Source organism: Halichoeres trimaculatus, unplaced genomic scaffold, assembly GCF_033239565.1.
Source record: "Halichoeres trimaculatus isolate MK-OKI-2021-1 unplaced genomic scaffold, fHalTri1.1 fHalTri1_scaffold_6, whole genome shotgun sequence".
NCBI lineage: Eukaryota > Metazoa > Chordata > Actinopteri > Labriformes > Labridae > Halichoeres > Halichoeres trimaculatus.
In genome coordinates, this window is record NW_027437184.1 from 23,936,476 (window position 1) to 23,950,024 (window position 13,549).

General features: G+C 40.1%; 1 protein-coding gene and 1 long non-coding RNA gene across 2 annotated transcripts in view; one reads left to right on the forward strand and one right to left on the reverse strand.

The window, feature by feature from the left end:
• Positions 1 to 1,087: 1,087 nt before the first annotated feature.
• Positions 1,088 to 13,549, forward strand: part of LOC141791767 (uncharacterized) — a 76,328-nt gene continuing 63,866 nt past the window's right edge. Inside the window, exon 1 of the long non-coding RNA XR_012598334.1 lies at positions 1,088 to 1,446. This is a non-coding gene — a long non-coding RNA (uncharacterized LOC141791767). The remainder of the gene's footprint in view (positions 1,447 to 13,549) is intronic.
• The window catches only part of fgf11b (fibroblast growth factor 11b), a 58,648-nt gene continuing 56,039 nt past the window's right edge, over positions 10,941 to 13,549 (reverse strand). The window contains exon 5 of the mRNA XM_074672414.1: positions 10,941 to 12,563. Coding sequence (XP_074528515.1) covers positions 12,427 to 12,563 — 137 coding nt within the window. The 3' untranslated portion in view covers positions 10,941 to 12,426. The remainder of the gene's footprint in view (positions 12,564 to 13,549) is intronic.

Here is a 13,549-nt window from a genome sequence, read left to right on the forward strand (position 1 = left end):
GATGATACTTTCAAAATGGCATAGCACTCAATAATAGAAAGGGATAGTTTTTTAGCAACAATTAGTGAGGAGCTGTTGTCAAAGTTGATGTGAAAACTGCAGGGACTTTGTAGCATATAACCAAAGCTAATAAGTATAAAATCTACAGGTGGTAGCCAAGTCTGTTGATAAAACTGTAAATTTACCCTGCAGTGGCATTCAGACCATGACATTTTGGTTCATGAATCAATCTATAAGCATCTTAACTAATGTGGCATGTGACTCCAGGAAAACTGGCATGTGTGTAGTCTAAATAGCCCACACATTTTCCATCCTTTCTTTACAATTTTTTTAATTTACTTTTTTTAAACACTTAAATGAAGTGATTTGAAAAGTTCTGTGCTTCTATAACTGAAATGGTAGATAAAATACACCAGATGTAATCTCAAGACATTTTCCACTATAAATGATCAAAGGAAATACCTTAGATATCTTTGCCAGAGATTCTCTGGAAAAATCAAACTGAAGTTGTCAACTACATTGTGGGTGTTTAAGATGACAGTTCTGGGTAGTAAAATGTCATCATTGAGAAACTGTTTACTTTTAGAAAGAATAATTAAATCAAAGACAACAATAAGAAACATATATTAAATTCCATAAGCCCAAATGACAAATTAGTATTATCATGCTGTGGACCTGGTTTTTGCATTTCAAGCAAACAAACTCCAGCAGTTTTAAGATATCCGCATTATGTTTCCTCTTTTATTTGTGATATCCACTTTGTGATACTTTCTATCATTTCAGATAATATGAAGAGTGATTCAGATGATGGAGAGAATGCTACAATGAATATTTTCCTCAAACTTCGATTATTTCAATAACTAGCCTACATAAAGGATACCAGGTTTTGTTACTCGGTCTGGACATTGTAAGTTAAAATGTCAGGCCAAATCCAAAAAAATGTAATTGTGATAATACAGATTTAACCAAGATTTTGTAGATAAACAGATAATGTTTCATTTTTAGAGTGTGTTTGTATTGAATACCACTCTGCATTTTTAAGGCACGCGCCATGCTGTTTTTATGCAGTCTACGTTGATGTCCCGCTCGAGTGGGCGTGGTTAAGCAGTGCGCTCGAGGAGTTCAGACGCCAGGCCAGGCTAAAGTGACGCCCGCCGGTTTGACAGGAGGACACTATAAGGTCGACGGAATAAAGATTTTTTTGCCAGACAGACGCTGAAGAAAGCGTTAATATTTTTTTTCAGCGGAAGTTAACTGAAAAAAAAAAACGTTCTAAACCCACTTTCTGTAGTAGTTGTGGAAACATGTAAAGAGCGACACACAGTGACGTTTTATGGAGCCGAAATGCTACTAGCTGGACTAGCTAGCTGCACGGTTAGATGGAGCCAGCCTAAATGAAGTTCAGCGGCACAATGGACGACAGAGGAGGACAAACACCTGTTAAAGGTAAGACAGCTTCTCCTGCTAGTGATAATTTGATGGTTTGTTACTGTAGTTTATACTTGCTATTAGTTTAAGGTATGTTGCAGTCATTAACCCCTCTTGCGCAGTTTAAGTAAGTGTGTGAATTGCTGCTGTTTTTGTGGAAAATGTTTTTCAGAAAGCCAGAAAACTTCAAAATTAGACATTTATTGTTCAGCTGTTTGGAGTTGGTGTTGGAAAAAAGTGTCCATTTGCGTTTGAGTCAGTGTCAGTGGTAACTAAACCAGCTCATGCAGAGACAGAGGCATATAACCTCCCTGAAACTAAGAGCACAGTTGGTTTATTTGAAGAGTCACTAATAGAAAACCAACACTTTCACTTAGTTTAGCCACTTTTCAAAATCACTGACCTACTTTGTCGTAGCTTTCAAAACTTAAACTTAAAAACTTCTTGAATATATTTTCCTGTTGAATATGCATTGTTATGGTGTTATATTATTCATTTATAAAAGTAAACAGCTCATTAAATGACTGCAAGGACAAACAGGGGAGGTAACCTTCAGTGTCTTGATGAAAGAAGATGCAGTATTTTAGAGGTACTTAAGACAAATATATATAAGAAAAGGACAGACATCAAAAGGAACTGCGTACAATCATACAAATATATGTTATTTTATTGAATAATATTCCATAATAAGACATCTCCTTTCAATTCATGTAGGAGTAATTGTAGAAATGTACACGGAATTGATGGCAAACATGGAGCGAGAGTGAATCGAGGGCTTGTGTCCGTAGATACTGAGAGGGAGTCATCCCATATGAGCCAAACAACAGTGACGTATGCATGCTTCGCAAAATAATACCCATGTCAGCCTGGACGATTAGCAGTTCTTATTGCGGACCACTGGTAGCCTGTGTAGCCTGCGAATCCTGATTGTAGCTTGTTAGTGTTTTGTATTTGTTCCCTTCCTTGAATGCAGGCTGGTAGCTCATTGCATATTGCTGGTCTTCGTTCCTGTTTGCTGCTCCTCAAAGTGGTCAAAAAGCCAGTCTGTTCCTGCATGCTTTGGCTCTTGTTAGGAGTCCAGCGTTTGTCAACATCCCAGGTAACACTCGGGAGGTGCCTGAGGACTCAGGCCTTCTCTTTGAGGTTTATCAGTGCCAAGGCCCATTTTTATTTATGGCTTTTTTTTCTTTTTATTTTTTTTTTATTGTCAGTGTTTTTTGGAAGACAAAAAAAGATTGGAAGTTCACAAGAGTAGAAGAGAGAGGTTGTGGGAACTTTCTGGAAGACTCGCGTGACCATAGCTCTGACACCACCAAGGTCACATTGCTGTGTTTGGCGGACACATGTTGGCTTTAGGAGTTGTTTTCCTGCTGTTTCATCATGAATTCATTGCATCTTTCACTAACACACAACTCAGGCGCACAGTGGGATTCAGTTTGTTGGAAGTTCACTCAGGGGACACATCAGTGTGGATACAACTGTGCAGACCAAAGACAAAAACACAGCAAATGGGAAGAAATATCTGGGGATTGTCAACATCTCATCCTTCTTTTAGACGGTTTGCATTAGAAAGAAAATGTGACAAAGCAGAAAACAACCAAAGACAATGAAAAAAATATCAACACTAACTGTTCAAATACATTTCTGGAAAAAGAAAACAGACCTGGCATAGCACATTAGATACACACAGTTTGTATTATTGACAAAAACATACATGTAAACTGGCAGCATTCCTCACATTTAGGCCACCCAGACAGCTTTTGTTGTCTAGAAGCATGCTGCTACGTTTCACAGAGATCAGAGGTGACACATCACATCCTTCACATTTCTCACTCCTCGGAGAGGCTGCCTACTTTAGCATAGCGTTCACCACGCCGCAGCAGCAAAAATACTTGGAATGACAGCATGAATGGAATCTGGGTTGCAGCTGATGTTAGAAATGATCCGTTACTTAGCTTTACTTTGACTCAGTGCTGCACCCAAGGCTCAACTTTTGGAAACATCATGCTTTCATAATTAATACATCGAAACAGTGAGAGTAATCTACACTGCATTGTTTTCAGTTTTGTCTGAAAAGGTAGTGCTGGGCAATATGAGAAAAAATCCTATCAAGATCATTTTTTTCATATCAGTCAATATCAATATTTATCACGATGTAAGTCAAATAACTATTTCGTCAGACTTAAACATCATAAGTTAGTTGTGAAGATGTCAGAAGGTTATTTTTGACTTGGTTTATTTATTTGTCTGGTTGAACATGACAGATGTACTGGAGAACATTTAACAACTACTTAAGATGAATAAAACAGGTACATCTATTGTAAACTAAACTAAAAGTCTGACCAGGCAAAAGATTTCAAGTCTTAAAATAATACACAAACAAAACAGACCTGTAATTTTGTTTCTTGAAGAATAGAAACGAAATTGACTCATAAACTCTCTTTTTAATGCCAAATGAATAAAATAAAATATTATACAAAATAAATTATCAAAATCTCTCATTCATGTAGATTCTATCTCTTTGTTTTTTTGTCATCAGGTATGACGCTGGAGAGAGCAAACTCTGTTACTTTTGTGGCACAGGCCTTACCCTGGTTGTTTTCTGGTGGCCCTCAGCTCTTGATTCGATCTGGGATTGTGCATGCTCTAGCAGAGTCAGATTTTTTCCCAGGGGAACACTTGCTGGGCCTGATCTACTAAGATCCCAAGTCACGAGCGTGTTTTGTGTTGCAGGTGATCTACTAAGACTGTGTGCACAATTGATAACAGGAGCAAACCGCCCTGTTTAAATGAGGATTTAGCGCATGCTATCTGCTTTTCCCATGAAGAGTTTGGGGGAGCAGAGTGGCCATAAAGACAAAGTAAAGTTTGAAGTCATTGAGTTGGAGAACTCAGACGTATGGGTCACGAGTTATGGCACAGAAGGTGAGAGCTGTGTACAATGTGGTGTGCGCCCTCCGCTGTGACACTCGGGCCACTGTTGCACACACGAAGGAGCTGTGCTGACATTGATCGTAAATACCATAGCAACAGTCCGGGGGTCATTCAGTGGCAGTGGTCCTTCAACTGAGCCACCAGTGAATGAAAAGGGAGGTTCATCTTCTGGATCTCCTCCCAGAATTTTGCAAGTTCGGATAATCTGCGGTAAACACGCTCAATAGATTGCATGTGCTATTTTGCTCATTTGACATACGTGATCCTTGGTGCACCCCAGTTAGTAAATCATCTCTGGACGCACTTTCAAGTTTGCACATGCTAATATACTTGCAAACCTGTAGTAGATCAGGCCCATTATCTCCGTTACTGTGGACTCACAAATGTAAACGTCAGCACGTGTGCTGCTGCTGGCTGCTACTGCACTCGTGCTGTGTGCATCAACCTAACTTGAGATGGCTCTTTCCAACTCGATTGCCATGGAGTCCATGTTTTGACAGACATATGAATGGCTAGTTATGTGTCTGTGAAAAATTAGAGGAATGAGTTCTGTCAAAATTCTATTGACCATGTCTCATATTTCTATTTAGGACTACTTAATTCGTGATATATATCTTGATCGTTTTATCACCCAGGCTTATGCAGGGTGAGCTGCTTTGTGGTGTTTCTTTGGGCCTTCCAATTGATGATGCTGGGCAACAAAGTTCTTCCATTAGAGGGAGCCATTTATGCACTCATTTTCCATATAAAACTGCATGCATAGTGCACATGTGTCTGTGTGAACATGTAAGCAGAACTGCATTTTTTGGACCTTGTAAAATAAAACAGTAACTTCAGGAATATTTAGATGGATTGGATTTTGAACAATGCTGAGCTTCTTAACCACAGATTTCTGCTGGTTTGTTGCATCATTTCTGATCTTTTTAGGGTTACTCTCATAAGGACAAAGTCGGGCATTACTTGACTGTCATTGTGTCCTGGACCCAAATAGAGGAATAACAAACAATCCCAAAGTAAAAAATCGCAAAATCAAAAGATGTGTAACCAGGGATGAGTGTCATGAGTTCATGCCAACACAGCGAAGTTGTTCATGGAGATAGAAAATGTTGTGTTGCTTTTTTCTCTACCAGTGTGAATGTTCATTCCAAAAAAGGTTGGATGTTGATAACAGTTTTAAAGCACAGTCACATTTCTGTTTAATCACTGGAAGTCATAAAATCGTTACATCTCTATTGCATTGCTTAAATACCTGTGGTGAAGCTGTAGCTGCAGTTTATTTTTCTCATGAAATCTGATCAAGTAGAGGGGATTCCTGCTTGTTATAATCTCTTAAAACAATCCGAGGCAGTGAGTGAACTTGTTCAATGCTCCAAACAATAAATCAGGCTTTTAAGGCGCAGCATGGTTCCAGTTGTCCAATTTATTTTGGTGGGCAGTTTTTGGGAAGTGGTTTAGCTGCACTGTGTCTCTCAGCTGATGTTTTTAAAGGTTAGTCTAGCTGCTCATGCTTACAGTGTTTGCCTGAGGAGGAAATCTTGCTTCTTTTCTGGGTTGTTTGTTGAGTTCACAGGTAGGAACCAAAGAGCAGTGCTCTGAGTTCATTATGAGCTAATGGATCTGGCCGTCTCTGGCAGACCTTGGGGAAATTTTTGCACCCATCACAGGGTGGCTGTTCTCTCGTTTGTGGTTTATTGAGTCTATCGATCACTGTTTCAATCCCATGCCCTTTTCTTTTTCCCCTTGCCTCTGTGTCTTGTCTTACCTTACTCTTAATCAGAGATGCACACACACACGCACACACACACACACAGACCTTATAAACCCACTGTGTACACCTACACATGAAACCGTGTTGAAAGAGAGTTAATGGTCTGTATAGACTGTAGGCTGTGGTTAAAGTGATGCTGTAGGAAGGGGATTATGACTTTAAATCTCTCTTGCGTGGGCACACAGACGACGTCAGTGTTTTTCTCTTCCATGTTACCACCTACTGTTAGCTGTGCAACACAAAACTTTTCTCAATGAAAAAAAATCCAACAGCACTTTCTGACTTCTTGAAACTACAATAAATAAAATCCCACTTCAGCCTCCTTTGAACTATGGATAGCTTTCTCATCAACTCACACAACTTTTTTTCAGCCAGAACTTTTAAATTCAGCAGCAAAAACAGGATCTGAATCCTTTCTTCATTGCACTTGCTCGATTCGTAACATCTCTACTCACTTGACATTCACGGACTCTCTGTTCTGTTAAGATCATCCTAACCTACATTCTTCTTAATCCACTCCAGGTTCTGTCTTATTTACATTCTTTTTTTCTTCTCAGTGTACCTGCAGTATAACTATCCTACAACTTGCAGTGACATTCTTCAGTATGATCCTTATGAGGACTGGTTGCTACTTTAGAAGGAAATCTATGGAGGATTTTGGTCTTCATTGTGTTTGCCTGGTAAAAAATTTGATGAAATGACTTAAGTTGGGCTTACTTTCTACATCTTCTCTGTGTAGAGAAAGGCTACAACATTTTGTTTAATCTGTGAGTTGATTGAGAATTAATTGACATTTAGTTTGATAATCCCTCCACTTTTCAAGCAAAAACGTCTGTTTGAGCAGTTTGAAACAGGCAGGTACAAGCTGGTGGATGTTTTCCTACACATCATAAGCATTCAAGACAATGTCTGGGTCATCAACAAGTAGGCCTGTCACGATAACAAATTTTGCTAGATGATAATTTTCCAAAATATTATTGCCGATAAACGATATTATTGTCAATATTATTTTGATTTCTTTCCCATTATTTCATTGATGTAATTGTGATAAATGGGATAATAAAGTGAGTACACCATATCAAAAGCAAGAAACTTTAATTTTTTAAGAGTATTTAACTGTAATTAGAAGGTCAGGATGTTTTAAATGAAATAAATAAAATAAAAAATATAATAAATTTAACAAACAAGAAAGAGAAAAAAAAAATACAATGAAGATGAAATGGACTCTCTTTTAGAAAAAAATACATGTCAGTGAAAATAATTAATACTAATCAAAAACAATAAAACATAGACCCTGTCTCTAAAGAAAAAACGAAACTCCAAAAAAAAACAAAAAAACCCAATAAAAACTAAAGCCTAAATAAAAGGGGGTTTATACAGTTCCTGAATTGTTTGTAACATGTACTTTTTCCCAGTCAATCCGTACTGTCTGTCAAACATTTTTAACATTTCTGGCTTTCAACCGTATTGAAGGGCTGCATTTCTTCGTCAATGTAGCTGTCTTTGAGCGCCCACCATTTGGCGCTTTCATTTCTATTTACTTTGCAGACCAAAAGCCTCAGTAAGAGCGGATTGTCAAAGAACAAGGCTCCGCTGCACCTCCCCGTCTTCTTCTCCGTCGCCAATTTTCAAACAAATGCGACATATCAGCTCGTTGGTGTTCATGAGCTCACACTTTGTTCATTCTGATAAAAAACAAAATATTCCAACACTGGGACTGTGGCAGGCGGCTTAAGAACCGCATCTTTTGTGTCATCACTTGTATTAGCGTGTTTCTTGCATCCTTACCCCTCAGGATGCTCGCTTCAGCTCTTTCCGTGTGTACGCGCGAGCAGCCCCGTCTTCACCCCAAAGATTGCATTTTTGACAGATTCTCACTCCGCTATAAATCCTCTAAATCCGCTATACAACCTACGCACCCCGATGTTAGGAAAGATAGACGTAGTGAGCCATCTTCTCATTCAGCCTCTTTGGTGGAAAGAGTGGAGGAAAACAAACATGCATGCACATGTCAGTTTATCGAGGCTGGCAACCTTACGGAGGACGTTTTTATTTATCCTTCGGTTAATCGATTTATTGATTATCGTGACAGGCCTATCAACAAGGAACATCCTCAGCATTTGGACCCAAGAGGAAAAAGGTTTAGTTAGTTTCTCTGACACTACTTGCAGCCCCAGGTGCTTCACTTTCAGATAGCAGACTTAGTATAAACTTTCTAATGTGAACTGTCTCAAAAAAAGCTCCCAGATGGGATCCAGGAGTACTCTAAAAATGTCTGCGTCCTTCCCTACAGTTAAAATAAGCCTAACATTGCGTACTACCTGCTGTGCACGCACTTTGATATCACACAGTCGTTGGAAATGCTCTGTGGGACATCGTACTTAGGCTGTACCAAAACTCACCAGGGAGAGGGAGCATTTGTAGGTCTGCCATACAGAAATGTGCTACAAGGACAAAATATCCAAATTTGAACTGAGTGATACTCCCTCTGGAAAAGTGTAGAAAATGAAAGACTTGGGGGAAGAATGCAAAGCCCTCCCAACTCATTTCCTCCATAGACCCCCTGTCATAAATAGTGCACAGTGCCTCACATGCCTCTTTGTCTCACATTAATTATCATATCCGCACACCGCATAAAACCCTGACGAGAATTCTGCTTACTTTCCTGCAAAAATTCCTTATCAACATTCCTCAAGAATACACCTGCTAATCCTTCACGCTCTCCAAACAGCTGCCTCCATGTGCTGACCTCTTTACAATTCAACACCCTATTTCAGACTCACTCTCACCATCAATAGAGCACATTCTTAAAGCCTCTGTTTCACATTCTGTAACCTCTCCGTACATTGTGTTGCCATTAAAAATGAGACGCCATACCAGCCCTGGAGAAATATCCCATGAGTCTAAGCTGCCATGTTACAAGCTGCATTCTTACTTTTCCCCCTCCATATCTTCCAGCGTTGCTTCTCCTGACAGAGCTTGTGACGTGTTTTGTTGGTCATATCCATGAACATTCAGTTTGACTGAACATTGTGGCGACATTTTTTCCCCTCAGTGGGTTACAAGAGTGGACAGCATCCAACAGCAGCAAGCATTGACATGACAGCAACCAAAATCCCTGCAGCTCTCATGAAGAAGCCTCAACTTCACGTCAGGACATTGCATATTTTTATGAAAATGTTTCCTGATTGGGAAACCAGGTCCAATTCAAACAGGAGAAGGGAAAATCGAAATAAAGCAGTGAATAAATCAAGCACTAAAGGTTGAAATCAATGGTTTATGCCCATAGAACAGGGGTAGGCAAACTTTTTGATTCGTGGGCCACAATGGGTTCTAACATTTGACAAAGGGGCCGGACCAGGAGCAGATGGATGGAGTGCTTTGGTAACTATCAGGGTATCATTCAGTCATTCCATATCCGTTTTAGAATCCAAAATCGGAAAACAGATAAGGACTTTTTATTCAGTTTTTTTGTTTTCAAATCAAAAATCAGAAAACAAATAACGGTCTATTTTTCGCTGTTTTGATTTTGTTTTGAAATTAAAATTAGAATATGAAAGAATGGAATTATAATGGGATTTTTAATCCGTGTTTGGTTCGTTCTTTTGTTATTCTGTTTCAAAACAAAATAAATTAAAAAAAAAAACGAAAAAATTGACTTGTTTTTTTGTTTTTCTGTTTTAAAACCAAAACGGAAAAACGGAATTACAGAAAAACACGTTTTTACTGTCCTGGTTTTAAAAATGAAAAAGCAAAAAATAATAAAAGATTGTGTCAAAATTGTTTGTGTGATATTTTGATATTAAATGTGAACGTCTCTATATAAAAATTAGACAAATAACTCACATTGAAGATTTACACAGACATGTTCCTGAGCTTTTTTTTTTATAAGTAACAGATCGCTGACAATCCACTCCATCTTATCCGCGCGCGTCTGCGCACTTCCATGTGTTTCAATGAGTTTTGTTTTGTCCACTTTCCTTTTCTTAGGTCAGTTCATCTTTCCAGAAGGGCTGATGGGTCAGAGGGTTAAGTGCAAACGTGGAGTAATAGGCCTACGCTTCACCTCAACAAAGCCAATGTCTCTACAGTGCCCCATCTAGTGGGAAAACATCAGAATTGCAGGGAAAATAAAACCTTAAGACAAGGTGTATTCATTTAATTTTTTCAAGTTCAGCGGGCCGGATCAAAACGTTTAACTGGCGGCATGTGGCCCCCGGGCCGTAGTTTGCCCATGCCTGCTGTAGAACCATGGTAGTGGCATGTTTCAAGTCTCAACCATGAGACAGCAGCGTTGTAGCTCTTACACTACTTTGCTCTGATGTGTCAAAGTGAACCACAAAAAGAAATTGATCACATGATAGAAAGAACAGTTGAATTAAAGGCTGTTCACACAGGTTAGAGCAATGAAGGATACATTATACAACTATTTGTTACAATACATTTAATCCCATCCCTGCCAGTGTGATATGTGTCTTATTGTAGTGGGAGATTCTTGCCTCTTTGAAGCCATTATTCAAACTCTCCTGAAGCAGTGAAACAGCTTCAAAAGGTGGAGTTTCCCCAAGTATCAGCTTTTCACAGACACAGACGTATCAAAGACACGCTGTGGTGTCCTGTCTGAAGGACGTGTTAGAGGTTACCCTCAGTATCTTTATCCGTCCTCCTCTACAGGAGCATTCACACACAATCGAACGGCACATTCGTTCTGAAGAAGTCATCCACTCACACACACACACACACACACACACACACACACACACACACACACACACACACACACACACACACACACACACACACACACACACTCACAGGGGTTAAAGCACAATCACACCACGACATTCACTCAGACGACTCCATTTTTTGAGGGCGATTCTTCCAAGGTGATTTGATAAAGCTAGCGAGTGGATAAGCTGCCAGACGTCCTCAGAATAACAAGTGCTGCAGCTCAGAGGCTCCTCCGGCTTTGATGTTTGCCTTCAAACCTCGCTTTGTGCTGACAGCAGATGCTGAGTGAAGTACACACTACGGCTCCTTTTCCAGGTGACTGAGTTCAGATACACCTGGGATTTAAAACAAGATATGGTTGTTCGTTTGAAGCCTCCAATGAGCTAGTGCAATGTAATAAGTAGTCACCTGATAGAGAAGAGAGGGGCTGGAAGGAGGGCTGGAAATCCCTCTCTCATTCTTTAATTTGTTTTATCCTGTCTGAGATTTCTCTCCTGACTTGTTGGTACTAATATTGCTGAATTCACAAGAGTCTGGAGTTTACCTCAAGCTTTAACTACTCTGTTATATGGCTCATCTTCCCCAAAAGAATATCTTTTTATTGTATTCATATATTTCTCTTTTCTTCTATTATATATGACAATATTACAAGGAGCACCTCTGTTCTGTTCGTTAAAGTAATACAGACATGGTGCTCTTTTTTTTAAGCACCATCTTATAAGTACAATCCCCATATTTTAAACATTATCATCACCACACTATTATTTTAGTTATCACTTATCATTGCTGAAATATGATTAATTACAACTCTTGACAACAGAATCTGTGCCATATTCACACCAAAAAGAAAACAAAAAAAAACATAAGAAAACTAAATGATGTTTTCATTTTTAAAGTTATAAACTTTGATGGACTGTTATTTTATCCACATGCTGTCTCCTGTGCTCTCTGCGCTCAGCTGACCTGACCTGACCCATGATCCCGGCAGCTATCTTTCCTCTCTGAGCTGTTTCATCTCGCTTTGAGCTTTAGTTGACCTTGGTAATTAGCTTAGCCGCTTGGCAGATGGTGGGTGGAAAGCTGGCTGAGCCACACTGTCACCAACTTCAGGGCTCAAAGAGGGGGCCCAAGGGGGGTGAGGATTACGATGCCGAGTCAGCGTTGGGAATGAGTGAGTGGTGAATATACAGTAGAATAGATCAGACAGTGGGTAGGCATATTGTCAGTGGAACAAAGAGGCTTTAAGCATGACAGAGAAATGAAGGAGACTGTTTTTAGAGAGTCACAGGGGGCGAGAAAGAGGCAAACATTGGAAAGGAGACTTGGTAGGAGTTCTGGCTCGGATCCTGCTCTTTTTCCTGTGGTCAGAGTTGAGGGAGGGACTCCTTTCTATGGCCTTCTTGGCTGCAGGTGGACAGCAGACCCTTTTATATCTCAGCATCTTGTAGTGCACCTCTTGAATGTGGTGGCCAAGGAGGGCCCTTCTCTTTGCCACCCTCAATGCATTATGGGCAACTGTGTTCCCAGTGTCCCTGATGCCCTGTGTCCCACCCTCAATCTCTGTGCTATGAAGCATCAGCCTTGGGAGCTTCTTTCCGTCCGTTCTTCAGGGACGGGGAATCTGATGTCTTCACTGTTTTTCGAGGGGGACTCACCGGCTCACTGGTGAGCTCATGTAGCGATGGCTCCTTATACATCGCCACTGTGAAACAAAGAGAAGAACTGTTGGTAAGTGATTAAGGAGCTGTCAAATAGTTTGCAAACATACACACTCCTGATCAAAATTTTAAAACCAGATGAAAATTGCAAAAATGTTACATATTAAACAGGTGGATCTTTAAAGGGTTGTAGGTAGTTTCAACATGCATGAAATAATAATAAAAAAGCAGTGTTGCCCCTACCATTGGGAGGGCAGCCCGCCCCCCCCTAACGGAGCCCCCCCACTCTGAGGTTTTAGGGTGAAACGCAAAAGTTTTGTTGCGTGTCAGCCTCGTGTTTACACGGAAACTGTGTTTCAGCCGACCTAAAACGCAAACTTTTGAAAAAGGCCTCCAGAGTGGGATTTTTTCTGAAATGCTGCCGACACCGATGCCGTGTAAACAGTAGGCCGGCGTTTTCAGTGGAAACGCTGACGTCACACTCCACCTCGCGCATGCTCATACAACAGGACAACAGTACCGTTGTTACAATCGTCGCAAACTACCATGTTGTGCTTGTGCTGCTCAATCTGCTTGACTGCTGACTGTCTTTTTACAAAATGTGCGTCTGTTTCTTCACTTTTTAACTTAGTATTCCCCAATACACCAGATGACGGGCTCAACTCTACATCGGTGGAAATCTCCCAAAAGCGGCTTCTGGACAAGACAGTTATAGCACCACCTACAGGCCTGGCATGCTTACTACAGCGCTTTCAGTCCATCGGTGTTTCCGTGTAAACAGAGATTTGTTTCACTGTGTTTTCACAGCGTTTTCAGATGAAACATTGTCGTGTACACGGTGCCTGAGTTAATTTTATTTTCCATATAGCGCCAGATCACAGCAGAAGTAATTTTGAGTTACCTCTCTCATAAATAAGTGCTATACCTTGTTTTTTTAATTTAACTGACTAAAAAGCCTTATGTTATTTATCTAATTTACATGACGGAATCGCACTTGTATATCGTCATGTACACATTTCTCCTTGCACTG